Raw genomic sequence first — 27,413 nt, forward strand, 5'->3', positions numbered from 1 at the left:
TGGGCACAATGGTTGGTGGGAGTGACTGGGTGTGGGACAGTGGCCAAGAGTGCAGGCTTTTCATGGTTGGCCGGTATTAAATTAGATGGGTTAACACCATTAGCAGGGAGGGAGGCAGAGCAGGTGTGTACATGGCTGAGTCCAGGATTAGGAGAAATCTCTCCAGCAGCAAGAAGGAGTAGAGAGGTGGTGAGAAGAGAATTTGTGGGGGGTGCTTTTTATTGAGGGGTGTAGATGTTGTTGGGAAAGAGATGTGTGCATAGGTGGCGGAGAGATTAAGACGTGGATAGGAGGAGAGTGGGAGGAAGATGGAGAGGACAGAAAAGTTTCCAAAGGAGGGAGGAAACGGCTAACAGGAAAAGTAATGGGGAGGGTATAATGAGACGCAGAGAGAGAGAGAGAGAGGTAGGAGAGAGGTAGGAGAGAGGTCCCAGGTATTGGAGAATAAGAAGAGCAGGTGTATAAATCAGGCCTGGGAGGGCGTGTAGCACTGGAGGTTACACAGCAGCTTAGAAAGGTCAATTGTAGATTTAGTTACATTTCTCAGAACATTTTGAAAGCCAAGTTCTTACCGTTGAAGAGTTGGAAGTGAAGTTCCTTTTGAATACTTCACCCAGGTCCGGTTCAACCATTAAGCCAACTAGGCGTCCGCCTTGGGTGGCAGAATTTTTTGGGGGACAGATTTCTAACACTGCAGGGGGATTTCCCTGAGCAGGAAGAGAGATGGGCAGGAGGAGGTGTAAGGAGCCTGGGGATGGGGCAAAGCTAAGGAGGACACAGCATGGACCAGAGTGGTGTCTGTCACTGTGTGTTCTGCTCTGTTCTGGTGTGTGTGTGTCTTTTTTTTTCTGTGGCTGTCCTGCGTGCGTTTGTGTGTTTGTATGTGTGTGTGTGTGTGTGTGTTTCAGGAGGAGAGAGAATGAGGTGGGGGGGGGGGGGGAGGTGAGTGACAGAGAGAGGAGAGAAAATGAGGGAGAGTGACGGAGAGAAAATGAGGGGAAGAGGAGAATAACAGTGGGGGGGGGGGGGGAGGGCGATAGTGTCAGAGAGGGAAGGGGAGAGAGTATCAGAGAGGCGGGAAGGAGAATGACAGGGAGAAAGGCCTGGCAGAGAGGGGCCTGCAGCAGTTGGGGAGAGCCAGGGCCTGGCAGCTGGGTGTAGAAGTTGGGCATAGCCATGCCCAACGTCCAGTGCTGGCGGGCCGGGCCCCCTGCAGCCTGGAACACATCCCGGCTCTCCCCCCCCCCTGTCGGCGGCCCTGGTTGTGATAGCTTTGGAGGAATGAACAGTTTTCAGTGCTGGTCGGAGTGGGGCTATAGTAGTAGTCTTTAGTGTGCTACTTAACTAATTCCATAATGCAGCAGGCGCTGCGGGGACAAGAGCCGCCCCTCAGTGGGGCCGGGCCCACTGCACAGTGAGTTTTTCCAGCCTGCAAGAAAATTGTGAGGGGACTAGCGACAGAGCGCTAGGCCACGCCCCCGGCTGTTCAGCCAATGAGGGCGAACCTGCCGGGTGATGTCATGACCACGCCCCTGCCACTCCCCCGTCACCTTCCCTCCTCCCCCCCCCTCCATCTTTCCCCCTGCAGCTCACTGCAGATCAGGGAGTAGAGCTGCACGCGCCGCCAGCCTGGCAGACACGCGTGCAGCGCGGACAGCGCCTTATGATGACAAATAATACACGGTTACAAATACATAGTTACATTAAGTGAACAGAGTTATACATAGTATACAAGACATTGCATGCACAGTAAGAGATCCTATATGTTATAGGCGTATGTAACAGTTACAGACCAGATTAAATGTGAGACAGCTTTAGTACTGAAAGAACTTAGACTGGTGGTGGCTGAGTGTCTACGGTAGATTCCAGTTTTGGGGTGCACGGTAAGAGGAGGAGGAGCGGCCGGATACTTTGCTGAACCTTGGGATCATGAACAGTCTTTTGGAGTCAGATGATAGGTGCTGCATGTGGTCGGGGTGAGGAGCTTGTTCAGATAGATGGGTAGGTTGCCCAGATAGTATTTGATGGCAAGACAGGAAAGATTAACTTTGCGCCTAGACTCAAGTGATGACCAATCTAGTTCTTTGAGTATTTCGCAGTGATGTGTGTTGTAGTTGCATTGGAGGGCAAAGAGGCATAGTGAGTTGTAGAGGGTATCAAGTTTGCCAAGGTACGTTTGGGGTGCTGTGCCATATACTGTATTATGTCTCCATAGTCTATAATTGGCATTGGCATCTGCTATGCGATACGCTTTCTGACTAGAAGACTTAGTGAGGATTTGTTCATGTAAAGTACACCTAGTTTGGCATAGGTTTTGGATGTCAGGGTATCAATGTGCAACCCAAATGTTAAATCGGAGTCAAACCATTTGCCCAAACATTTGAAACTAGTAACAGGAGCTCATTCATAGGAACCCTTAGAAATTTAGCCTTGGTCCCAAATACCATTGTTCCAGTCTTGTCAGCGTTTAAAAACAGTTTGTTTTGGGAAATCCAATTTTCAAGTCTCAAAGTCAGATTGAAGTATGTGTTCAAGGTCGGAGAGGCTATGGCTGTGTGCATATAAAATGGTGTCATCTGCATACATGTGTATTGAGGCTCCCTTACAAGCTGTGGGAAGATCATTGATGAACACTGAGAAGAGTAGGGGCCCCAGAACAGAGCCTTGGGTACACTGCAGGTGATATCCAGGGGGTTGGAGTTGGTGCCCGAGATTGACACATGTTGGGATCTACCTGATAAGTAGGAATGAAACCAGTTTAAAGCATGTTTCCCTATTTCAGAGCACTGCAGTTTGTTTAACAAGATAACATGATCAACAGTATCAAAAGCCTTTGCAAAATCTAGGAATATTGCACCAGTGAGTTGTCCCCGTTCCATTCCACACTGGATCTCATTGCAAACCTTTAGCAGGGTAGTTACCATGGAGTGTTTGGGGTGAAAGCCAAATTGGAATTGGTTAGGGAAATTTGTCTTGGTATAGTAATCGCTTAATTGGGAGTGAACACATTTTTCCATGACTTTGGATAGTATTGGGATAAGAGCGATTGGCCTGTAGTTTGAGATAGTGTTTTTGTCCCCACTTTTGAAGATTGGGACAACTCTGTCAGTTTTCCAGGTCTTAGGGATGTGGCCTGAAGACAAAATAGAGTTAGGGAAGCAAGCGGTTTGGCAATGGCTGGGGCACCAAGTTGTAGGAACTTAGATTGCAGTAGGTCAGGTCCACATTTGCTGCTTAGTTTTAATTTCAGGAGCACTTGTGTAATCTCCTCTTCAGATACTGGGACAAATTGAAAATTGTGAGCACTGTTGGGAGAGGGTGGGGCTATGGCGGTACTCTCAGAATGAGGTTCATGTTTGTAGTTCTGGTTGCGTTCCACTAATACTTTAGTAGTATACCCCACAAAGTATTCATTGAATGCATTTGCAATGTCAGAGGGATTTGTCAGAGTATTATCCTCCTTAATAATATTACTTGGTTGTTGATGTCTAGAAGGCTGGAATATATTGTTCATAACCTTCCAGAAGTTACCTGAATTTTATGTATTCTGGAGGAGATTGTCAGAGTAATATTGTGCTTTTGCATGCCTTGTTTGCCTTGTGCACATATTCCGCAGGCATCTGTAGTTATTAAGATCCTTGGTAGTGCCAGTTACTTTGTAGCTTTTCCACAATCCATCCCTAAGATGGTAGAGCGATATAAGGTTGGTTGTTACCCATGGAAGGTGGGCCCCCCATACTCTTATTCTGCGTAGTGGAGCATGGGTCCCACAGAGTTTTAAGAACTCGGATTGGAAATAGTAGAGTGCGGAATCGGGGTCAGGAATTAAGTCGATTCTGTACCAAGGGCAGCTGGTAAGGTCAGCCAGAAACTGTTGTGGGTTAAAGTCTCTAAATGTTCACGTGAGTAGAACTTTAGGGCTTGATTGGGTTGATATGATTTTCCTTATACAGTACACTATTGCATGGTCACTGAAAATGTCAGGTAGAATGTCAGAGGATTGGATTCTCTGGGAATCCAGTCTAGCAAGGAGTGGTTGTGAGATTTTAGGTTTGTGCGTGTGGGTTGATAAATTAATTGCGTCAGGTTAAGTGACTTGAGTATCTGGATTTTCTTGTTTTTAGGGTCGAGCCAATTGTAGCTGAAATCCCCAAAAAATAGCAGCTGACTCTTCTCATTCTGAGAGGAAATTGAGCCAAGAAACTGGGTGATATCAGTCAGGGACAGTAGTGGGGCTTTAGGGGGGCGGTAGATGCCAGCAATAAGAACAGGCTTAGAAAAGGGGAGGCAGATTTTGCCAACTAGGAATTCAAACGAGGTTGGGCTTGGGCTTTAGGAGCAATTTAGGAGCATAAATTGTAAGTTGTCTGCAATATAAAAAAACAACCCTCCTCCTCTTTGTGACATGTCTTTCCTAGAAATGGTGATATAAGCATCAAGGGTTTTAGGAGTCAGCCATGTTTCTGTGATAATGATGACTTTGAGTTTATGCATAAAGCACCATGCCCTTAGTTCACCCAGTTTGGGCAGCAGGCTCCGGATATTTATATGGGCGACATCCCTTTTTGGAATTTGTAAGGGGTATTCTCAGGGGTATGGGACAGAGTTGAAAGTAGAGGGCCTGGGTTAAGTTCCATATCACCTGCTAAAGAGAGTAACAGTATAAATGAGAAATTTGAGTAGTTGTTTGCAAGTTGTACATTTGTGGTGTTTGCCATTAGAATGAGTAGTGGTTGGTGCGCTGGTTTTCAGAGTTCTCCACCAACATTCAGTAGATAATGCAAAGCTTTGAGTAATCAAGGGTGTATGATGATATTGGGTGTAGGCCAGAAGGGAGGAGTTTGCATTGGATAGAGTAACATTTCCATGTGGTCACAATAAAGGACATAGTTGAAATAAGTAGCAAGTTCATGATCACAAAGGTAGGTAATGTTGCATGAAGCTATTGTGAGCCAAGTGAGTGTGTACAGAGTAAACAGCAGAGGTGTGCATTTTCCTTGCCAAAATGTTTGGCTGTATTTGCAATGCTAGGGTCTGTTCAAGGTTTGCAGAGGGATTTTTTTGGGGGGGGCGGGGGGAGGAGGATGGGAGAGGCAGTTGTGTGCAATCAAGTGTTGTGAGAGGCTGCAGTAAATAAAGTGTATATGGGGGGTTAATTGTGCAGGCTAACAAGCATGGCATAATTGTGTGGTCAAATAAGATCACTGTTTGTTGCCTTGTGTAGATGAGTTTGCAGAAAGATCCAGTCTCCAGTCCACCTCTAGACCAACTACTGTCTAACTACATTACCCACTTAAAAATGCCCCACTCTTAAAAGTCAATTCTTAACCCAGTAATGCTTCCCTTAAGTGATTTCAGATTTATTCATCTGTCACATGACCTCCCCCCAATAAATATGCCTGTTACAAGCTAGACAATTAAGAGCACACAATTAACAAAGTTGCTATTCAAAACATACCAGAGAACTAATACAGACAGGGTGGGGGTGAGTCCTATATGGAGGGATTCAATGAGTTAAACATACCTGTGGGTGAAGACAATGCAATTAGTTCCATATCAGCTGAGATTATAGTCTTGCATGGAGAGCAATTAATATTTTATTATATTAATAATAAAAAGCTGTGTGTGCTGTGCACGCGCATAGTAAGTGAAACTTCTTTGACTTTTGTCACAGAAATTGTATTTGTATTGGTGATGTTTTAATTAAAAATCAAAATACAATTTCATTGACAAAACGCAAATACATTTGACTTATAATGCGCGTGCTCGGCACACATCCCCTGTATTAGCTATTTGCACTGAGTGTGAATATGTGTGTCAGTGTGTGTGTGTATGTGTGTCAGTCAGTGTGTGTGTCTTTGTGTGTGTATGTTTGTCAGTCAGTGTATTTGTAAGTCAGTCAGTCAGTGTGTGTCAGTCAGTATGTGTGTGTGTGTGTGTGTGTGTGTATGTGTGTCAGTCAGTGTGTGTGTGTGTGTCAGTCAGTCTGTGTGTGTGTGTGTGTGTGTGTGTGTGTGTGTATGTGTGTCAGTCAGTCAGTCAGTGTGTGTGTGTGTGTGTATGTGTGTCAGTCAGTGTGTGTGTATGTGTGTCAGTCAGTGTGTGTGTATGTGTGTCAGTCAGTGTGTGTGTGTATGTGTGTCAGTCAGTGTGTCAGTCAGTGTGTGTATGTGAGTCAGTGTGTGTACTGTATGTGAGTCAGTGTGTGTATGTGAGTCTGTGTGTTGGTCAGTCAGTGTGTGTGTGGGGGTCTGTGTGGTGGGCAATCAGTGTGTGTGTGTGGGGGTCAGTCAGTGTGTGTGTGGGGGGGTCTGTGTGGGTGTCAGTCAGTGTGGGTGTGGGGGGTCTGTGTGGGGGTCAGTCAGTGTGTGTGTGGGGGTCAGTCAGTGTGTGTGGGGGTCAGTCTGTGTGGGGGTCAGTCTGTGTGTGTATGTGAGTCTGTGTGGGGGTCAGTCTGTGTGTGTATGTGAGTCTGTGTGGGGGTCTGTCAGTGTGTGTGTGGGGGTCTGTGTGGGGGTCAGTCAGTGTGTGTGTGTGGGGGTCTGTGTGGGAGTCAGTCAGTGTGTGTGTGGGGGGTCTGTGTGGGGGTCAGTCAGTGTGTGTGTGGGGGTCAGTCAGTGTTTGTGGGGGTCTGTGTGGGGGTCAGTCAGTGTGTGTGTGGGGGTCAGTCAGTGTGTGTGTAGAGGTCTGTGTGGGGGTCAGTCAGTGTGTGTGTGGGGGTAAGTCAGTGTGTGTGGGGGTCAGTGTGTGTGTGTGGGAGTCAGTCAGTGTGTGTGTGGGGGTCTGTGTGTGGGTCAGTCAGTGTGTGTGTGTGGGTCTGTGTGGGGGTCAGTCAGTGTGTGGTGGTCAGTGTGTGGGGGTCTTTGTGGGGGTCAGTCAGTGTGTGTGTGGGGGTGTGTGTGTGGGGGTGTGTGTGTGGGGGGGTCTGTGTGGAGGTCAGTCAGTGTGTGGGGGTCTGTGTGGGGGTCAGTCAGTGTGTGTGGGGGTCAGTCAGTGTGTGTGTGTGGGTCTGTGTGGGGGTCAGTCAGTGTGTGTCCCCCCCCCCCCCCCCGGGTACATGCGCCCGGCACGGGCATGAGTGACCGGCCGCGGGCGAGATTACCCGTCCGCTGCCCGGCCCGCCCTTTCTTCCAGCAGCAGGAGCCGGCGCCGAGCCCCTGTGCCGCGCGGGTTGCGCCGTGTGCCACTGCTTCCTGCAGGTGGCCCGCGAACGCCCACGTCAGTTAGGAGCGTGTGGGGGGAACGACGCCGCTGCCAGCCGCTTCTGCGCATGTGTGGCGTCCGTCAGCGGCGCCATCACAACTGCGCATGCGCGGCATGGCAGCAGGCGGCGGAACAGCGGCAGTTAGGAGCGGGGGCTATCGCCGCCGCATATGTGAGCAAACGGGTGTGGGGTGTGTGGGAGGGTGAGGGGTGCGGCGGTGATTAGGAGCGGCGCCGGCGGCTTTTGCCGCCGCCGCCACGTGACAGGGGACGTGTGAGCGGAGCGGAGCGGCGTCCATTACGTGACATCACTTCCGTTTCACATTTCGCCCCCATCTATCCAGACAGTGACAGGTTATCCAATGGGGTTTTTCCCCTCCTCATGCTGACTTCTTGAGTGACAGGAGTGGTGGTGCAGACAATGAGCCCTCCCTCTTTGAGCTACAGGAAGGAAGTGTCTAAATTATAGAATGAAGTTCAGCCGCTTAGGGTTGGGGCCTTGAGTCAGAGTCTGTCAAAGTCTGGAATTGGGGTTCCAGCCTATCCCTTCATGGGGTAGGAGTTCTGATATCTCCTTCAGCTGGGAGTGAGACATGTGCTCAGTCCCTCATGGGCTGAGGCACTAAACTAATCCAGAGAGAGGCCTCACCGTTACCCGCAGGCGAGTACTATCCAGAAGCCAGGGATCAACCTTATCAATTGGAGCATTCGCTGTAACAACATCGCAGTGGCATAGCGGGAACCCCCTTCGGCACTGCTGAAGCCCCCTATGTTTGGAGGCGCTGTCACCCAGAACAGAAGAACCATAGGAATTCACAAAAGTCTGCCTGTCTTCCACCACAACATCGCTGTACCTCAGCTCTCCTGTACCAGCACAGGTCATCAGCACTATCCTTAGCAGTAGCCGGACCATGTTCTCCCGGGAGGGGGAGGAAACATGATAATATATATATATATATATATATATATATATATATATATATATATATATATATATATATATATATATATATATATATATATATTACTACCTAACGATATATATATTACTACCTAACGATATATATATATATATATATATATATATTACTACCTAACGAAGGGAATATGCCATTTGTGATGTCATCGGTGAGTGAGTCATCAGTTTCATTCATATATTTCACTATGAAATAGTTCATAGATTCCTCGAGACGGATTGGTGAATTTTTAAGAGAGTTATGAGCAACCGAAAAAGGAGCGTTATAATATAAGGCCTCGGGCCGCGCTAATCCGCTCTCCTGCTCTGCCTCGCCTGCTCAAACTGGAGCTTTTTTGTGTCCTGGCTGCCGAGGCAGTGAGCGCGCTTTGGTGGCGGGAGGCGGGGCTAGTCCCTCGCTCCCATTGGATGTGAGCGGTCATGTGACCGCTCCCCTGAGCGGCAAATTTTAAATTTGCCTGTCTCTCCAAAATATCTGAGCTTCCGCACGCATGCGGAAGCGGCTGCTAAAGCCGCGCTGATGACAGATGCAGGGGGTAAGTGCATCTGCTCAGCGCGGCTCAGCAAGGCTCACCGTACTATGTCCCAGGCCTTAGTCTCGTTCAAACCTTAACTATGCGCATCCATAATATACTGTGTGTATGTGTATGTGAACGGTATCGTCTACTCATCTTAATATATAAAATCGAAATTTGTGGGGTTGAAACGACATGTGGTGAATCTGATTGGTCCTGCCTATGGCCAATCAGATTGGTAGCTCTATGACGTCACCCAACTGCCACCTCACCCAACTGCCGCACACACACCACCTACCGCCCAAACCGCCGCCTCACCCCTGCGCCTCCAGCCTCCCCTCCACACAGCACCACACACACCACCACACACCACCTCCCGCCTCCCCTCCCATACCCCGGTGCCTCCCGCCACAACCGGCCAGGACCAAGCGGCGGAACGAACGGACGGCCGGGAGGGGGAGGGGGCAGCTCACCCGTACCACCCCCCCTCACCCGTCCACACCACCCCCCTCACCCGTCCACACCACCCCCCTCATCCGTACCACACCACCCCCCTCACCCGTAGGGTGCGGCACCGCACGGAACTGCGGGGGGCGGGGCCTGCGCCCGAGAAAGCCGCCGCTGAGCGCCGCACGGGACTGAGACGTGTAACAGTGTGTGTGTGTGTGTGTGTGTGATACTGTGTGTGTGACACTGTGTACCCCCCTCCTGTCCACTGTCCACCCCCCCTCCTGTCCACTGTCCCCACCCCCTCCTGTCCACTGTTCCCACCCCCTCCTGTCCACTGTCCCCCCCCCTCCAGTCCACTGTCACCCCCCCTCCAGTCCACTGTCCCCCCCCTTCCTGTCCACTGTCCCCCCCTCCTGTCCACTGTCCCACCCCTCCTGTCCACTGCCCCCACTTCTGTCCACTGTCCCCCCCCCTCCTGTCCACTGCCCCCCCTCCTGTCCACTGCCCCCCCCTCCTGTCCACTGTCCCCCCCCCTCCTGTCCACTGTCCCCCCCCTCCTGTCCACTGTCCCTCCCTCCCTCTGGGGGGGGGGGAGAGAAAGAGGGGGAGCACAGAAATAGGGGGAGAGGAGGGAGTGGGAAATTTAACTTACGTGCAACGCCGGGTCTCAGCTAGTTTTTAATATATATATATATATGTATATGTATATATATATATATATATATATATATATATATATATATATATATATACACACAATACCGTTGTTTAGACGAAATCCGGAAATAGCACTCAAGTAGTGAAAGTATAAGGTTTGCATTATAAGGCAAAACAAGGCACAATATACCGACGTTTCGGTCCCCAAAACGGGACCTTTCTCAGGGTGGTGCCCGTTTTGGGGACCGAAACATTGGTATATTGTGCCTTGTTTTGCCTTATAATACAAACCTTATACCTTCACTACTTGAGTGCTGTTTCCAGATTGCGTCTAAACAACGGTATCGTATTTTTATTCAATTTTCTATGGAACATGCACCTACATGCTTATGCTTCTTACCTTTGGAGTGCTGGCTGCAGTATTCTCTCTGTCTCTGTGTGTGTCTCTCTCTCTCTGTCTCTAAACATTGGCTACTCAGCATGGATTACCATGATTCAGGGTGGGTGCTGGCGTCAGGCTGCTGGGCGATGAGGTAGCAAGGATGTATAATGGGTGTCAGGAATTTTTGTAGTACAACTCTTATTGGTGTCCCCTAGCACAGGAGCCGCCGCCCCTACACTTATTGACAGCGTTGTATTGTGTTTTTATAGCAGACAGACATGAATACAGCGCTTCCATTAGTGCCCAACTCTTAACACTCACATTGAGGTATATTGACTTAGTTGCTCTAATTAGTTGTGCCACCCGGCCCGCCCTTTGTTGCTTCGGGATTATCATTGATACTACCCCGGTTACACTAGGCCAGGGGTCTGCAACCTTTCAAGGAAGAAGAGCCACAGCACATGCATGAATATTACACCTCCACAAACACATACATATACTGTACTATACACACTAATGGGTATATACTGTATAAGCATTAACATACATATACTGTACTATACACACTAATAGGTTTATACTGTATAAGCATTAACATACATATACTGTACTATACACACTAATAGGTATATACTGTGTAAGCATTAACATACAGCACATTGTATTGTATTGTATGTCTTTATTTATATAGCGCCATTAATGTACATAGCGCTTCACAGCAGTAATACACGTGGTAATCAAATAAATAACAGATAATATAAATAACAGATCATGGGAATAAGTGCTTTAGACATAAAAGTAACATTAAGGAAGAGGAGTCCCTGCCTCGAGGAGCTTACAGTCTTAATTGGTAGGTAGGGAGAACGTACAGAGACAGGAGGAGGGAGTTCTGGTAAGTGCGTCTGCAGGGGGCCAAGCTTTATGTGTCATGTGTTCAGAATATCCACAGTGCTATTCATATGCTTCTTTAAGCAAGTGTGTCTTAAGGTGGGTCTTAAAGGTGGATAGAGAGGGTGCTAGTCGGGTATTGAGGGGAAGGGCATTCCAGAGGTGTGGGGCAGTCAGTGAAAAAGGATTAAGGCGGGAGAGGGCTTTAGATACAAAGGGGGTAGAAAGAATACATCCTTGAGAAGAACGCAAGAGTCTGGATGGTGCATAATGAGAAATTAGGGCTGAGATGTAAGGAGGGGCAGAAGAATGTAATGCTTTAAAAGTGAGAAGAATGGAGTGTGAGATGCGGGATTTGATCGGAAGCCAGGAGAGGGATTTCATGAGGGGAGATGCTGAGACAGATCTAGGAAAGAGTAGAGTGATTCTGGCAGCAGCATTTAGGATAGATTATAGGGGAGACAGGTGAGAGGCAGGAAGGGCGGACAGCAGGAGGTTACAGTAATCAAGACGTGAGAGAATGAGGGCCTGAGTCAGAGTTTTAGCAGTCGAGCAACAGAGGAAAGGGCGTATCTTTGTGATATTGCGGAGGAAAAAGCGACAGGTTTTAGAAATGTTTTGAATGTGAGAGGAGAATGTGAGAGAGGAGTCGAGTGTGACCCCTAGGCAGCGTGCTTGGGCTACTGGGTGAATGATCGTAGTTCCAACAGTTATGTGGAAGGAGGTAGTAGGGCCAAGTTTGGGAGGAAGTATGAGGAGCTCTGTTTTAGCCATGTTGAGTTTTACACCTGCATGAATATTACACCTCCACAAACACATACATATACTGTACACCAGGCCTGCACAACACGCTTTCCCCCTCCTCCCTCCCCCGAGTCTGCTCTCCCTCCCCGAGTCCACTCTCCCTCCCCCGAGTCCGCTCTCTCCCCAAGCCGAGCCCGCTCTTGCCGCCGGAGCCGAGCCCAGCCCAGCCCGCTCTCAAGACTGCACGCTCTAGCAGTGCGGCACTTCCAGTGCCCGCTGCTTGCGAGCGCGCGCAGTCCTGCCTGCTCTCCGCCGTGATCTGAGGTGCAGGGGGGTGAGGGGAGGTGCAGGGGTTAATGTGAGGTGAGGAGGTGCAGGGGAATTTGTGAGGTGGGGGGTGATGTGCAGGGGGGGTGATGTGCAGTGCAGGGGAGTGATGTGAGGTGCAGGGGAGTGATGTGATGTGCAGGGGGTAATGTGAGGTGAGGATGTGCAGGGGAATATGTGAGGTGCAAGGGGATATGTGAGGTGCAGGGGAGGGGTGATGTGCAGGGGGGGTGATGTGCAGGAGGGGTGATGTGAGGTGCGGGGGGGTGATGTGAGGTGCGGGGGGGTGATGTGAGGTGCAGGGGGGGGTGATGTGCAGGAGGGGTGATGTGAGGTGCAGGGGGGATGTGAGATGCAGGGGGGGTGGAATGTGTGTGGTCTGCGGGGGAGTATTGTGTGTGATGTGGAGGGTGAGTATCGTGTGTGATGTGGAGGGTGAGTATTGTGTGTGATGTGGAGGGTGAGTATTGTGTGTGATGTGGAGGGTGAGTATTGTGTGTGATGTGGAGGGTGAGTATTGTGTGTGATGTGGAGGGTGAGTATTGTGTGTGATGTGGAGGGTGAGTATTGTGTGTGATGTGGAGGGTGAGTATTGTGTGTGATGTGGAGGGTGAGTATTGTGTGTGATGTGGAGGGTGAGTATTGTGTGTGATGTGGAGGGTGAGTATTGTGTGTGATGTGGAGGGTGAGTATTGTGTGTGATGTGGAGGGTGAGTATTGTGTATGGGTGAGGGGGAGAGATGGGGGTGTGAGAGATGGGGAGTCACAAACGTTGATGAGGTGCAGGGGGAGATATATGAAGATGATGAGGAGTGCTGGGGGAAATATGAGGATGAAGATGATGAGGGGTGCTGGGGGGATATGAGAGGTGCTGGGGGAGATATGAGGATGTTGATGAGGGATGCTGGGGTGATATATATCAGGATGAGGGTTGCTGGGGCAGATATGAGGATGATGAGGGGTGCTGGGGGAGATTGAGGGGTGCTGGAGATATGAGGATGATGATGAGGTGCTGGGGGAGAAATGATGATGATGAAGATGATGATGATTTTACTCGTGCGGCCCGAATCTGTATTCCTTGGAACAGTTCGACCCTTCTCACTTGACAAGTTGTGCAGGCCTGCTGTATACACACTAATAGGTATATACTGTATAAGCATTAACATACAACACATGCATGAATATTACACCCCCACTAACACATACATATACTGTACTATATACACTAATAGGTACATACTGTATAAGCATTAACATACAGCACATGCATGAATATGACACCCCCACACACATACATATACTGTATACACACTCATAGGTATATACTGTATAAGCATTAACATACAGCACATGCATGAATATTACACCCCCACTAACACATATACTGTACTATACACACTAATAGGTATATACTGTATAAGCATTAACATACAGCACATGCATGAATATAACACCCCCACAAACACATACATATACTGTACTATACACACTAATAGGTATATACTGTATAAGCATTAACATACAGCACATGCATGAATATAACACCCCCACAAACACATACATATACTGTACTATACACACTAATAGGTATATACTGTATAAGCATTAACATACAGCACATGCATGAATATTACACCCCCACTAACACATACATTTACTGTACATACACTAATAGGTATATACTGTATAAGCATTAACATACAGCACATGCATGAATATTACACCCCCACAAACACATACATATACTGTACTATACACACTAATAGGTATATACTGTATAAGCATTAACATACAGCACATGCATGAATATTACACCCCCACAAACACATATACTGTACTATACACACTAATAGATATATACTGTATAAGCATTAACATACAGCACATGCATGAATATTACACCCCCACTAACACATACATGTACTGTACACACACTAATAGGTATATACTGTATAAGCATTAACATACAGCACATGCATGAATATTACACCCCCACTAACACATACATATACTGTACTATACACACTAATAGGTATATACTGTATAAGCATTAACATACAGCACATGCATGAATATTACACCCCCACTAACACATATACTGTACTATACACACTAATAGGTAAGAAGGAGGGAGGTCCCGGAGGTCCAATGACGGTGCACTGCTCAATAAACAACGGGGGCTGCAGCCAGTTGAAGTAAAAAAAGTTTTATTTGAGTGGTCAGGCGAAGTACATGGTGACTTTGACGCGTTTCAGGACATAATAGGTATATACTGTATAAGCATTAACATACAGTACATGCATGAATATCACACCCCCACTAACACATATACTGTACCATACACACTAATAGGTATATACTGTATAAGCATTAACATACAGCACATGCATGAATATTACACCCCCACTAACACATACATATACTGTACATACACTAATAGGTATATACTGTATAAGCATTAACATACAGCACATGCATGAATATTACACCCCCACTAACACATACATATACTGTACATACACTAATAGGTATAAACTGTATAAGCAGTAACATACGACAAACTTATTTTTTTCCTTTCCCTGATTAAAGTATGTGGGGGAATAAAATGCATCTCACAATAAGTCCCTTTATTTTGTTTCCCATTGTTTTTCTGTTTGCACAAATCACACGCACGCATGCGTGCTGTGGGCCTGGCTCTTCCCTGCACTCACTGTCCTGCTGCTTCTTTCCCTCAATGTGCTGCCGGTGGCTGTGAGGGGGGTGCTGCTGGTGGCTGGGTTTGCTGCCGTTGGGGGGTATAGGGGGGGGTGGCCACTCTCCAGCTGCTGCCTCTCTCTCTCACTGTGTGCTGGGGGAGGGGCCCTGGCGGCGCTGCTTATGCCTCTTTTTGTCACCCGGCATCTCCCCAGCTGCTGGCATGCCTCCTCATTGTCCCACGCCGGGCCGCTCTGTGACGTCGGCATCAGAGAGACCCAGCGTGGCACTGTGCAGGAGGCAGCCCAGTATCTGGGGAGATGCCAAGCGGCAGATAGAGACCTAAACAGTGCCGGCCGGGCGCCCCCCCCCCCCCCCGCAGCACACAGTGAGAGAGGCAACAGCTGGCGAGTGGCCACCTGCGAGAGCCGCGGGAAGAGGCGCAGGTTGCCGACCCCTGCACTAGTCCCATACGGGAGTCCTGGCTGGTCCTTCTCAAGTTAACCAATACCGTTTGCCTTTTTGGGAACTGCCACTTCCATACGGGATCATGAGAAATATTAATGCAGATCCAAGGTTAGAGCTGATCCGCCGACACCTTTATTATGTTAAAATTGTTTTTTTGGGTCAACAACGTAGACCTTTATCAAGATGTTGATAAATATATTTATATTAGTGTGTGTGTGTGTGTGTGTGTGTGTGTGTGTGTGTGTGTGTGTGTGTGTGTGTGTGTATATATATATATATATATATATATATATTGTATTTTTTTACACAAATTAGAAGAGTAGGAATGTCTCTCAGGCCGAATCCCCGGTGTCCGCGGCTGTACGCGTGCCACACACACCAAGTTCAGGCCTCTATGGGGCAGGCCCCAGTAGGCGTGTGTGCGATTTGCGCACAAAGCGCGATGGCGCGACCGCTGGAAGGGAAGACAAAAACGTTGCCCTCCCGTGCGGCAACGCGATCACATGGTTGTCGGGCAACCAATGGAAGTGCAACTAGGGTAAAACGTCATGGCCGCGCCCCCTCCCATGCAGCTGTGGCCACTGGGGATTCAGCCTAAGAAATAGAGTGTAACCCTGAGATATTCAGCATTGTTTATTTTCTAACAACACACACAACCCCAGCAAGCTCATTTTAGGAACACCTGCGCCCCCAAAAATTTATATATATATATACAAGTGTCACAAAGGAGAGCTACTGAGCGTGGCAAATGCATACAACAAGCAACAGTGAAGCCCAATGCATAGATCCAATATGACAAAAATACACAGTAAAATACTTATATATTCTCTTGAAAAAGGGTAATTTAGTTTAATCCTTTGGCCAAAGCATCGTAAGCCTGTGAGCCACGACAAGGCAGACCCAGTTCACAGGTACTATCACTACCAGATAAAATACTAATATACCTCTATTAGGATTAAAATTCTCATTTACCTCTATTAGGAGGGAGAAAAACCACCATTGGATCTATATCCAGTAGAATGGAAAAGACCTGCTGACTTGGGAAGTGGGGAGGGGCGGGCTTAAAACCCTTGTTTATTTTCTAATTAGAAACCATGTGATGCACATTTAATCACACAGGCACCCATTCCTTCCATGAGAGGACCCAGCTGCCATTTGTTTTAATACCCCAACAAAGGCAAGCAGATATCTCTGGAGTGCTTCCGAAAAGAAAGGTAAGAATAACAGTAGAAAGTATTGGCAATCCTGCTAGGGAAGATTACATAAGCAAAGGATATAGGCCCATATTTACTAAGGAGTCTTCTGCATGAGACGGCTTCCAGTGCTGGGCAACACCATGCAGACCATTGACTTGAATAGGCTGCAAGGGACCTTCCAGCGCTGGACGGTTTGTTATGGCTGAAGACCGCTTATTAAAAATGGGTCAAAAGGAGTTCAAACGCACTAATATACAGCAGTGCAGAGTATGACTCGCAGCCACGTAGAATGGGTACTCAACCAGAGAAATGGGTAGTGTCTCCTGAAAGGTATGAGTGCAGATCTCACGGTCCTTGATATCCTCTCCATCAACGATAAGGTGAACAAGTTATACAAACAGAACGCATTAAACATTGGGGAAAGGAACCCCTTCTTAACACCGCTTATTATCTGATGCACGGTGCGGGGTGGGGGTGAGAAAGGGGAAGTGAAGACGTGCGCTAAATTCGTGGGAGAGGTTCATATATCAAATGGGATGTAAAACGTGTGAGCATGTGAATGAACACTCAAACGGTCAATCCCCAGTGGTTGATGTGTGATGGTACTAGGGGGTGCAGAATAGCAATGATTTGAATGTTTATTGATCTGGAGTACCACTCATTTTGTATTTACAAATTTAAAGTTCCACTTAACTTTTTTTTTTTTTTAAGAAAAAGGGGAAGTTATTTTAGAAAGACGCTCTCCTTTTTTTTTCTATTTTAAAGCAAAACTGAAATATAAATCTTTAAAAAAAAATACCCAAAAGCTAGAGAAAGCTGTCTCTGAGAAGGGTTACTGGCTCTGCACTTCTTTAATCCAGGCTGTGCTGAAGAGATGTTTAATACGTCAAGCATAAATGTATAGGGGTCCCATGTCAAAATGGATTTGAAGCAAAAGGTGACAGTGTGCTCATTTGCATGTCATTACCCAGAATCCCTGGCTGCAGCGGAAGCACTGTATTGGAAGAAATAATGGTAAAAAGCCGGGGTTGCGGACCCATGTGAAACGTGAATGTGCCCACATAATACCCAAAGCGCTTTTCCCGTAATGTTTAACAGTATTTTTTTTTTTTTTTAAAGCCGCTTTCACCAGTAATTACTTCACATTCCTGCAGGTCCCTCCTAAACGCTCTTCTTTATTTATTTAAATGTTTTACCAGGAAGTAATACATTGAGAGTTACCTCTCGTTTTCAAGTATGTCCTGGGCATAGAGTTAAAACAAATAATACATGGTTACAAATCTTAGAAGTGCAGGAAAGTCCCTGATGTCTGGGATAGAACATCATGGCAGACAGAATGGAATCTTTCATTCCAGTCTTCTGAAGTCAGTTGGGAGTCAATAAACCGTGTAGATTAGACAAGCACAGGATTCTGGGAGAGGAAACCGCAACCATAAACTGGACCTGATATAGTGGTGGAATGGCTGAGAATGGATTCTGTTCAGCATTGCGCCTTTTATGCATAAGCACCAAATAAATACTCTGAACACGTCCATCCCTAGAAGGAATTTAAAAAGAAATTGGTACTAGAAGTATGTGAATAAAACTGCTGCCTTGTAAATGAAAAAGTGGTGCTTCATTGCCTAGTCTCCCAACAGGAGATTGGGATCGGCGCTTCAATAGATTCCACGTGTAGCAAGTAATAGTGAATGATATAGTGATATAAATCAATGCAAGACAGTGCAACACATATACAATATGTCTGTCGCATGCAGACAAGTGAAATAATGCACAGTGACCAAAAAGTGTAACAAATTATCTGTGACGTAAGTGAAAAAGTGACACATATAAATACAGGTAGGACTCCCTGCTCAAACCCTCGGGAAGGAACTGTCTCCTGAAGTTCCTTGTGAGTATGTATCTCCAAATTCCAGGGGGACCAAAGGAGGTCACCATAAAGAAAAATGCCTAGTACCATTACACTTCGACTTTCACATGGGTATAAGCGTTACCATTGGGTAGGCCGATGGTCTGGGCCACATGGTCCTTATCTGTAGACCGTTATCATGCTTTTAGCACTAGTCCTCCTGTTCTCCATTCATCCCCCTCTTTCCGCTCCCAGGTCTCTCCGACGTTTGATGACGTAGCTGTCTATTTCTCGCAGAGTGAGTGGAAGAATCTCAGCGTCTCTCAGAAGGAGCTGTACAAGAGCGTCATGAAGGATAACTATGAGTGTATGGTTTCGTTAGGTAAAGGCCCCTCTCCTATCCTTTCCCCTCAGTAATGACCGCGTGTTTCTAACTCTGTGTGATGGGATCTGCTCAGTGTTCTTCCTTCAGCTCCAGAAGGTGGGATTGTGTGTTAACCCCTTTGATGCCAGAAAGGTCAGCCACACATTGCTCTGCAATAGCAGCAAAAAGTTAAGAGCAGTAACATATTTATTGCTTAAATGTAGGTGACCTTTTACTTATTTTTTTTAACAAAAATTGTTGACTAAGTTTTTTAATACTTGTAACTTTTCGATGGTGTTTATCTCTTAATGATAATGATTTGTTAATACTGTACTACTTTGTGTACATTGATTAGTTATCTTTTTGTTTGTTGTAAAGTAATTATGGTGCTGTTATTAGTTAAACAGATAAGTAATACCATATGCTAGTGTAATCTTGGCTTATTGTGGATGTGCTATAACACAGAACATTTCCATGGTATGATGTGTGGATTTGTGTCTGTCTGCTCTTCTATGCTCTGTCACTGTCCCCTCCTTCTCACCACCCCATCTCAATGAGTCTGTGCATCTCTCTCCCCTCACAGGTTATCTCACAATAAAGCCTGAAATTGTATCCATGATTGAAGGCGGAGAAGAGCCCCTGTCTGGGAATGGCTGTTATCCTGAAGAGAAGGCGAATGAATTTTTTTTAAACACAGGTGAGTAGTATTTCAGTGCTGCTCCATGGGCAGAGAAGGAGTAAAAGATCCTGTCCAACATATTTATGGTTACCACAATACTGGAATCACTGCTGTATTATTTTCTCAGTTAGGTACTCCGTTAGAATAATTACATCTGGAGATTGTGTGTAATTAGTGATATGATATTATACTTTCTGTCTTCATTTAAAGAAGTATTATTAATATATTTATGAACCAGCCATTACGAGTAGTGCAGAGCTGTGTAAAAGCTTCAGCTTCCACGTGTTCCTCGATTAACTATAACTAATGACACAAGACAGGGGTGGCCACTCTCACCATTAGTTGTTGCTATTTCCAGAGAACCACTTTCTATTGCTATTAGAAACAATCCCAATATTTTAGGTCCAGCTCTAATAGGGAGCAGTATAAGCTTTATTTCTTCACAGACAATATCCTACTAACTTTCTCTAGTTCTTGTTTCATTAGCAAATTTAATGAGTCTGTTAGTGAAATTGTGCAGTATTTTATGATTTAAGATAATTCGCGCTAAATCAAAAACTCTAATCCCCCCCCATTCCCTACGAACCCTCTCAAATCACCCAGCGTGCCTGAGAGGTGATCTGTGTGGAAAAACGGTAGCATTATTAAATGACACTTCTAGTAGTCTGGGACCCGTGACTAAACAGTACACCTTCCTTCTGCTTCTATAAATGTACAAAGAACACAGTGCTTGGTATTGATTTCTTAATATACTGGTATACCTCATTGCACCCTTGTTTATATCCATAATTGGGCAATCTGATTTGAAATCTTTTCTTGGCAACAAATGTAATATGCTATACATTTTCTCTCTGATTTCTGTAACCTTCCCTATCGCCATTACCTATATATAGTTCTGTTCTATGAAAAACTTTAATTCACTAAAGAGCTAATAATAAAATAAATAAAAAGAGTAGTGCAGATGTTACATGGATGACGGGGCTCACTTTATTGCACACGTGTAGTACATGTTGCGAAGTGCAACTGGGTGTTTGCAGTAATGGTAATTATACATCGGGCTTCTCAGGTCCAGGTTTCCACCCTGAGAATCTTGCAGCTTAATGTTGGCACCTGAGACACATAAGGTAACTGATGACATCATATAACGCAGCATGTTCATTCTCAGACAGCAGAGGAAGCTCCCAAAATTAGTGATACGTAACTAATAGGATTTTATCTTTAATTTGACAGGTGAGAATCGGGAGAAGATAAAAGTTGAAGTGGAAGAAGCAGCAGAGGATTGCAAACCAGATGTAACTCCATCAGAGAATGAGGAAGAAGGGGTGGATTTTAATAGCTTCCTGATAGTGAAGACTGAAACTATGGAGCAGGTGGAAGGAGCCATGGAACGTGAGGCTGGTTCAGAGCAGAGACAGATCTCGGGGGACAAACCTCATATCTGCAGCCACTGTGGGAAAAGCTTTAGTTGCTATGCTGCTGTGGTGAGACACCAAAGGACGTATAAGGGGCAGAAGCCTCATCAGTGTACTCACTGTGAGAAGAGCTTTATACAGAGGTCAGACCTGATGAAGCACCATAGAACCCACACTGGAGAGAGGCCGTATCAATGCATAGACTGTGAGAAAAACTTTACAGAGCGTTCAGCTCTCATCAACCACCAAAGGACCCACACGGGCGAAAGGCCGTACAAGTGCTTGGACTGTCCAAAAAGCTTCAATCAGAGGTCAGCACTGACTAAGCATCGCCGGACACACACAGGCGAGAGGCCTTATCACTGCTCTGTGTGTGCTAAAAGCTTTATCCAGAACTCTGATCTGGTGAAACACCTGCGGACACACACTGGGGAGAAGCCATACCAGTGCCCCTTGTGTGATAAAAGGTTTGCAGAAAGCTCTGCCTTAATCAAACACAAGAGGACGCACAGCACTGACCGGCCATACAGATGCTCAGAGTGCAGTAGAAGCTTCATCCAGAATTCTGACCTCATTAAACATATGAGGACACACACACAAAGTGGAAAATTCCAGCATGCTGACCCAGAAAAATCTAGTAGAAGCTTGGATCCTCTCAGCTCACAAAATGAGATGATCCGAGTTGCAGACACGCCTTATACTTGTGCCGAGTGCGGAAAGGCCTTTAATCAGTGGACTTCTTTCATAAAACACCAACAAACCCACTCAGGACAGAGGCCTCACCAGTGCACACATTGCAGCAAAAACTTCACTCAGAATTCCGATTTAGTGAAGCATTTGAGGACCCACACAGGAGAGAGGCCTTATCAGTGTACAGTATGTGAAAAGGGCTTCATTCAGAAATCTGACCTTGTTATTCACCAGAGGACACATACAGGGGAGCGTCCTTTTCAGTGCTTCCATTGTGAGAAAAGGTTTGCACAGAGGTCTGCTTTGACAAAGCACCAGATGACTCACACTGGGGAAAAGCCATATAAGTGCGGTGACTGTGGGAAAGGCTTTACTCAGAGGTCAAATTTAATATTACACCTGAGGATACACACAGGCGAGCGTCCTTATAAATGCTCACAATGTGACCGAGGTTTTATTCAGAACTCGGACCTGGTGAAGCATCAGAGAGTGCACACAAGACGGCAAAGCTTGGATTCTAACCTTCATAATGGTCCCTCCATCTCTGGTCCTTTTCAGTGCATAGAATGTGATAGGAAGTTCAGCCAGTGGTCAGCTTTTGTAAAACATGAGAAGTTGCACAATGGAGACAAGATGTTCCAGTGTACAGCGTGTGATAAAAACTTTGTTCAGAATTCAGATCTGGTGAAGCATATCCGGACTCACACTGGAGAGAAACCCTTCCCATGTGTTTCATGTGAGAAGAGCTTCATACAGAAGTCTGACCTCCTCAAACATTTGAGGACTCATACTGGGGAAAGGCCTCATCAGTGTTACCAGTGTGAGAAAAACTTCACAGAGAGATCAGCCCTAATTAAACACCATAGAACGCATACCGGAGAAAGACCATATAAATGCAGTGTCTGTGAGAAGGGCTTCATCCAGAAGTCCGCTCTAACCAAACACATAAGGAGCCATACGGGAGAGAAGCCATACGGGTGTCAGCAATGTGGGAAATGCTTCATTCAGAACTCTGATTTAGTGAAGCACCAGAGAATCCATACTGGGGAGAAACCATATCACTGTACGATATGCAACAAACGCTTCACAGAAGGGTCGTCTCTAGTGAAACATCGCAGGACGCACACTGGTGAGAGACCGTATCAGTGCCCACAGTGTGAGAAGAAATTCACTCAAAGCTCAGACCTTGTCAAACACATCATGATCCATAGTGTAGAAAACCCAGCTAATGTGACAGCTTTCCATGAAATAATCATTACCAACCCTCAAAAACTGAGTCGTGGTACAAGGGAGGGGAATGATCCATATCACTGTGCACAATGTGACAAGGTCTTCTTGCAAAGACCTGCTCTTATCAAGCATCTGAGAACTCATAGCACAGAGAAACGCTATCCATGCAACGAGTGTGATAAAAGTTTTTTTCAGACCTCTGACTTGGTTAAACATTTGAGGACTCACACAGGGGAACGGCCCTATCAGTGTGCAGAATGCGACAAAGGCTTCATCCAGAACTCAGATCTAGTAAAGCATCAGAGGACCCACACTGGGGAGAGACCGTACACATGTGATGAATGTGACAGAGGCTTCGTTCAAAGATCGGCCCTTACAAAGCACATGAGGACTCACACTGGGGAAAAGCCCTATAAGTGCGAGCAGTGTGGGAAGTGCTTCATTCAGAACTCTGATCTGGTAAAGCACCAGAGGATCCACACCGGGGAGAAACCCTATCACTGTCCAGAGTGTGACAAAAGTTTCACTGAGGGGTCGTCTCTGATCAAACACCGCAGAATTCACAGCAGAGTGAAGCCTTATCCATGCAATGAGTGCGGTAAAACCTTTAGCCAGAGCTCCAATCTAGTTAAACACATGAAAAGTCACGATGACGAAAGGGCACGTATTACTCAGCCAAACTTTGTTTCAAACATTGATTCTAACCAGAACCTGCCTAGTGATATAAATATCCCTGGGCATGGAAATGGAGTAGGTTATACAAAGCATGGTGCTATCGCTAGTACAGGAGAAAGGCAGTTCAAATGCAGTGAGTGTGGAAAGAGTTTTGCTCATAGATCAGTACTGATTAAACATGTGCGAATCCACACGGGAGAAAGACCGTACAAGTGTACCCAGTGTGAAAGGAGCTTCATTCAGAAATCTGATCTTGTTAAGCATTATCGGACGCATACTGGGGAGAGACCATATAAATGCAGTGACTGCGGGAGAAGCTTTGTTGAAAAGTCTGCTCTTTCCAAACATCAGAGAACTCACAGAAGAGAGGAGAGTGCTGAAGTTGAGAGAAGCTTCACTGGAGATTCTGCTGTAATGCAACACCAAGTCACTTACTGGGGTGAATCAGAAGATGAGCCCAAGAGTTTGATACCAAAGTTACATATTGTTAAACAAGAGGATAGTCAACCTGTAATAAGACCATTCAGTCTACTCAATGGTTTGAACGGTTCCTATCCTTCTGTACTTAAACACAAGAGAACGTTGGCAAGGGGTCAGTCACATATTTGCCTGGACTGCAATAAAAGCTTTACACACAGGTCTGTGTTCCTGAAACACCGAAGAATGCACACAGGTGAGCAGCCTTATACATGTAACGAGTGTGGGAAGAGCTTCAGTCAAAGGTCAGCTCTTGTTAAGCACGTGAGGCGACACACCGGGGAAAAACCCTATCAGTGCCCCACGTGTGAGAAGTGTTTCATCCAAAACTCGGATCTTGCCAAACACCTGAGGATTCATACAGGAGAAAAACCTTACAAATGCAATGTGTGCGAGAAAAGTTTTATTGACAGATCAGCGATGGTCAAACACACGAGAACTCATACAGGAGAGAGGCCACACAAATGTAACGAGTGCGACAGAGGGTTTGTTCAGAAATCCGACCTGGTCAAACACCTGAGGATCCACACAGGGGAGAGGCCCTATTCATGCAGCGCATGTGAAAGGAGCTTTAGTACACACTCCGCTTCCGTCAGACACCAGCGCATGTGCTCGTTAGGGAGGCCATATCAACACGCAGAATATGACAGCAGTCTGTTCTATAGCTCAGAATTTGCTTGGAAAGCGCATTCTCAAGATCTCACGAGAAGTCCGACTTTGCTTGGGGAAACCTCAAGCATGATGTCAGAAGCAGCCTCATAACCAAAAAGTCTCAGGCTGGGGTATGTTCTTCCCAACTAAAACATGAGAATTGATGAAAGGTAGTATTTGAAGGCCGACAGGAGAAATGTGGAAAAAGGCCTTTTGGGGTTGGGCAACATTCTAGACACCTTCTTTGAAATGGACATGTTTTTATTGTTTAATGGTCCTGAGTAACTATGTACTCTTCCAGCCATCCAAAGCTGCTACTCCATTCTTGCATCTTCAAATAGTTCCAAAGTACAGAGCTTTACAAACTAATAATCCATGTTGTGGATCCCTCCTTTCTAATTCATAGCAGGAACTTACAGCAGCTTTGTCCCCACGGTAGCAATGTCTCGTATGTGGTTGTAAGGAATTGGAGAGCATGTAATGGGGGCCACAGCTGTAATTATTGGTGTCCCAATTTGTATTATTTTTATATATGTTTTTAGTTCCCTTTATGGAGAAAAAGATTGATATTAGGTCCTATTTACTAAGCAGTGCTACTCTGTAAGACTTTCTAGCATAGCTTAGTAAACATGGCCTTTTAAGGCCCATTTAAGTGATTGGGCTGTAAGGTATTTTCCGGCCCAAAAGTAGCCCATCCTAAATGGGAAAAATTACCCAACCAAATTCATTAAGGAGCATGTGTGCGTTTGTGTGTGATTGTCTCTTATTTCATGTTGTCCCAGAAAGGTCTGTTGGGACGCATAATTGTCTCATTTTAGTGCCTTGACGTGAAATGCCTGCACGTAAAATGATTGACCCCATGCTTCCAGAGATACTTACCTCTGCAGCCAGGGAACTGTGTGCCTAACATAATGGTGGCATTGAAATGTCCCGCATCACGCAGGCCAATAGGAAGTTTCCAGTTGGGCTTCCTTCTGCCCACGTGACCAGGACATTTAAACTTTGCAGAGATACTTACCTCCATAGGGGATGCCAGTATCTCTGGAAGCAGGCGGTCCCTAGATGCTGAAATGAACACAGTTCAGCTCCAGAAACCCTCTGCTTCAACCCTGTAATATTTTTTTTTGATTAAGCATGAGGGCGTGTGTGTGTGTGTGTGTGTGTTGTTCATCAGGCGTTCACTGGATACTTTAATAAGTGTAACTAGAGTGCTGTGTGTGTGTGTATATGTACATTAATGGCGCTATATAAATAAAGACATATATATATCTATATATATATATATATAGATATATATATATTGTATCTACAGTGGTTGACAAATCACCAAAAAATCTACTCGCCACACAAAAAAATCTACTCGCCACCTAGTACCAAACGTGTGCTGCTTGGGCAAATATTTACTCGCCCGGGAGTTAAATCCACTCGCCCGGGGCGAGCAAATGTATAGGTTTGTCGAACACTGTATATCTATATATATATATATAGATATATATATAGATATATATATATATCGCACACAATATAATATGATCTCAGATAACTACATACCTTATTACATTTGACCACTTTTAGCAGAGGGGCTGGCAGTGAAGTAAAGATGGCCCGAACCAAGTTCTTCTGCTCATCAGTTTTACCCAGTGCTTATTTTACAGCAGGTTCATTTTTAGACAGTTAAACCACGTGCTGCAGCAGCCTTATAATGGGTTGCACGCAGGAATCTGACTAACCTACTACAAACACCAGGACACGAGAACTGATCTGTATGTCATTGGAAATGAACAGTCTCACGTTCTCGCAACTGGTTACGAAACTTGTATGTAGAATACAAAGACTTGTTGAAAGGAACAAAAAAAAAACATGGAGTTTAAGAATGTAATGGGGGTAAAATCTAGCTGTACGTGTGTGTGTGACACATGTTCATACTTCATCAGTGTCAAGGGGAATACAACAAGGTGCATCCATATCTCTCTCTCTATCTATCTATCTATCTATCTATCTATCTATCTATATATATATATATATATATATATATATATATATATATATATATATATATATATATATATATATACACACACACACAAAGCATTACTCGCATATTGAAAACGATGACTTTGGATTATGGAGCAAAGCAAAAGAACACTATGGTTAAGCTCAAGCCACCTATTGAAGTACTATTTGTTATAAAAGTATAATTGGTTTGGCTTGATAAATTGCTTTGTGTTGGCCTGTAACGTATCATTTTCATGTTTCTTATAGAGCTGCATGTAAGTCTTTAATTATATATTCTTTCCCTGACCTGATGAAGGGCTGTGCGTGATTCTGTATATTTTTTAGCTTTGGCACCACAATCCATATGAGGATTTTTTGTGTGATCCTTTAACATTGTATCATCCTGTTTTTTTTCCATGTTATATACGCGTCTGAAATGTGTAATCCTCTTGCTTTTTGTCCTACAAATACAATCCATGTCTGGCTATGTGAGTAATGCTTCATTACTTTGGGTAATCCCACTCCAGAGTGGAGACCCTTCTCTCGTTATTCAACACTACCTACACCCAGAATGACACAGATCTCTTCTTCAGGCGGGAGGCACTTTTGACGGAGCAGCTGTAGAGTTATTCACAGATGTCGTTAACGTTAGAACGCATGTTACCTCTCAAATCTCTTCTTTAGATGTATTAATGTTAGCCCACTAAAAGATATCACTACCAGCGAAATAGCTACTAGCATTCTGCACTACAGGAAGTGAAAACAAATATTTTTCAAACTATTTAAAAATGTTAGAACAATGAAATGTGCTGAGGATATTTTTTTCTAATAAACACTGACATGGTTTTCTATGGATTGGGACTGTTTGAATTTTTTCTTCTTACCAATCTGTGG

At 45.6% G+C, this 27,413-nt stretch overlaps 1 protein-coding gene across 3 annotated transcripts in view; it reads left to right on the forward strand.

Annotated features, from left to right (window-relative positions):
* The window catches only part of LOC142487973 (uncharacterized), a 36,401-nt gene extending 9,027 nt beyond the window's left edge, over window positions 1-27,374 (forward strand). For 2 of the 3 annotated variants that reach the window (XM_075588211.1, XM_075588214.1), the window contains exons 2-5: window positions 16,424-16,518; window positions 18,602-18,728; window positions 19,294-19,407; window positions 20,620-27,374. In XM_075588211.1, the coding sequence (XP_075444326.1) occupies window positions 16,424-16,518; window positions 18,602-18,728; window positions 19,294-19,407; window positions 20,620-24,635 (4,352 nt within the window). In that variant the 3' untranslated portion in view covers window positions 24,636-27,374. The remainder of the gene's footprint in view (window positions 1-16,423; window positions 16,519-18,601; window positions 18,729-19,293; window positions 19,408-20,619) is intronic. The other variant, XM_075588213.1, reaches the window with a different exon arrangement.
* The last annotated feature ends 39 nt before the right edge of the window (window positions 27,375-27,413 follow it).

This window comes from Ascaphus truei, chromosome 2 (assembly GCF_040206685.1).
Source record: "Ascaphus truei isolate aAscTru1 chromosome 2, aAscTru1.hap1, whole genome shotgun sequence".
Classification (NCBI taxonomy): domain Eukaryota; kingdom Metazoa; phylum Chordata; class Amphibia; order Anura; family Ascaphidae; genus Ascaphus; species Ascaphus truei.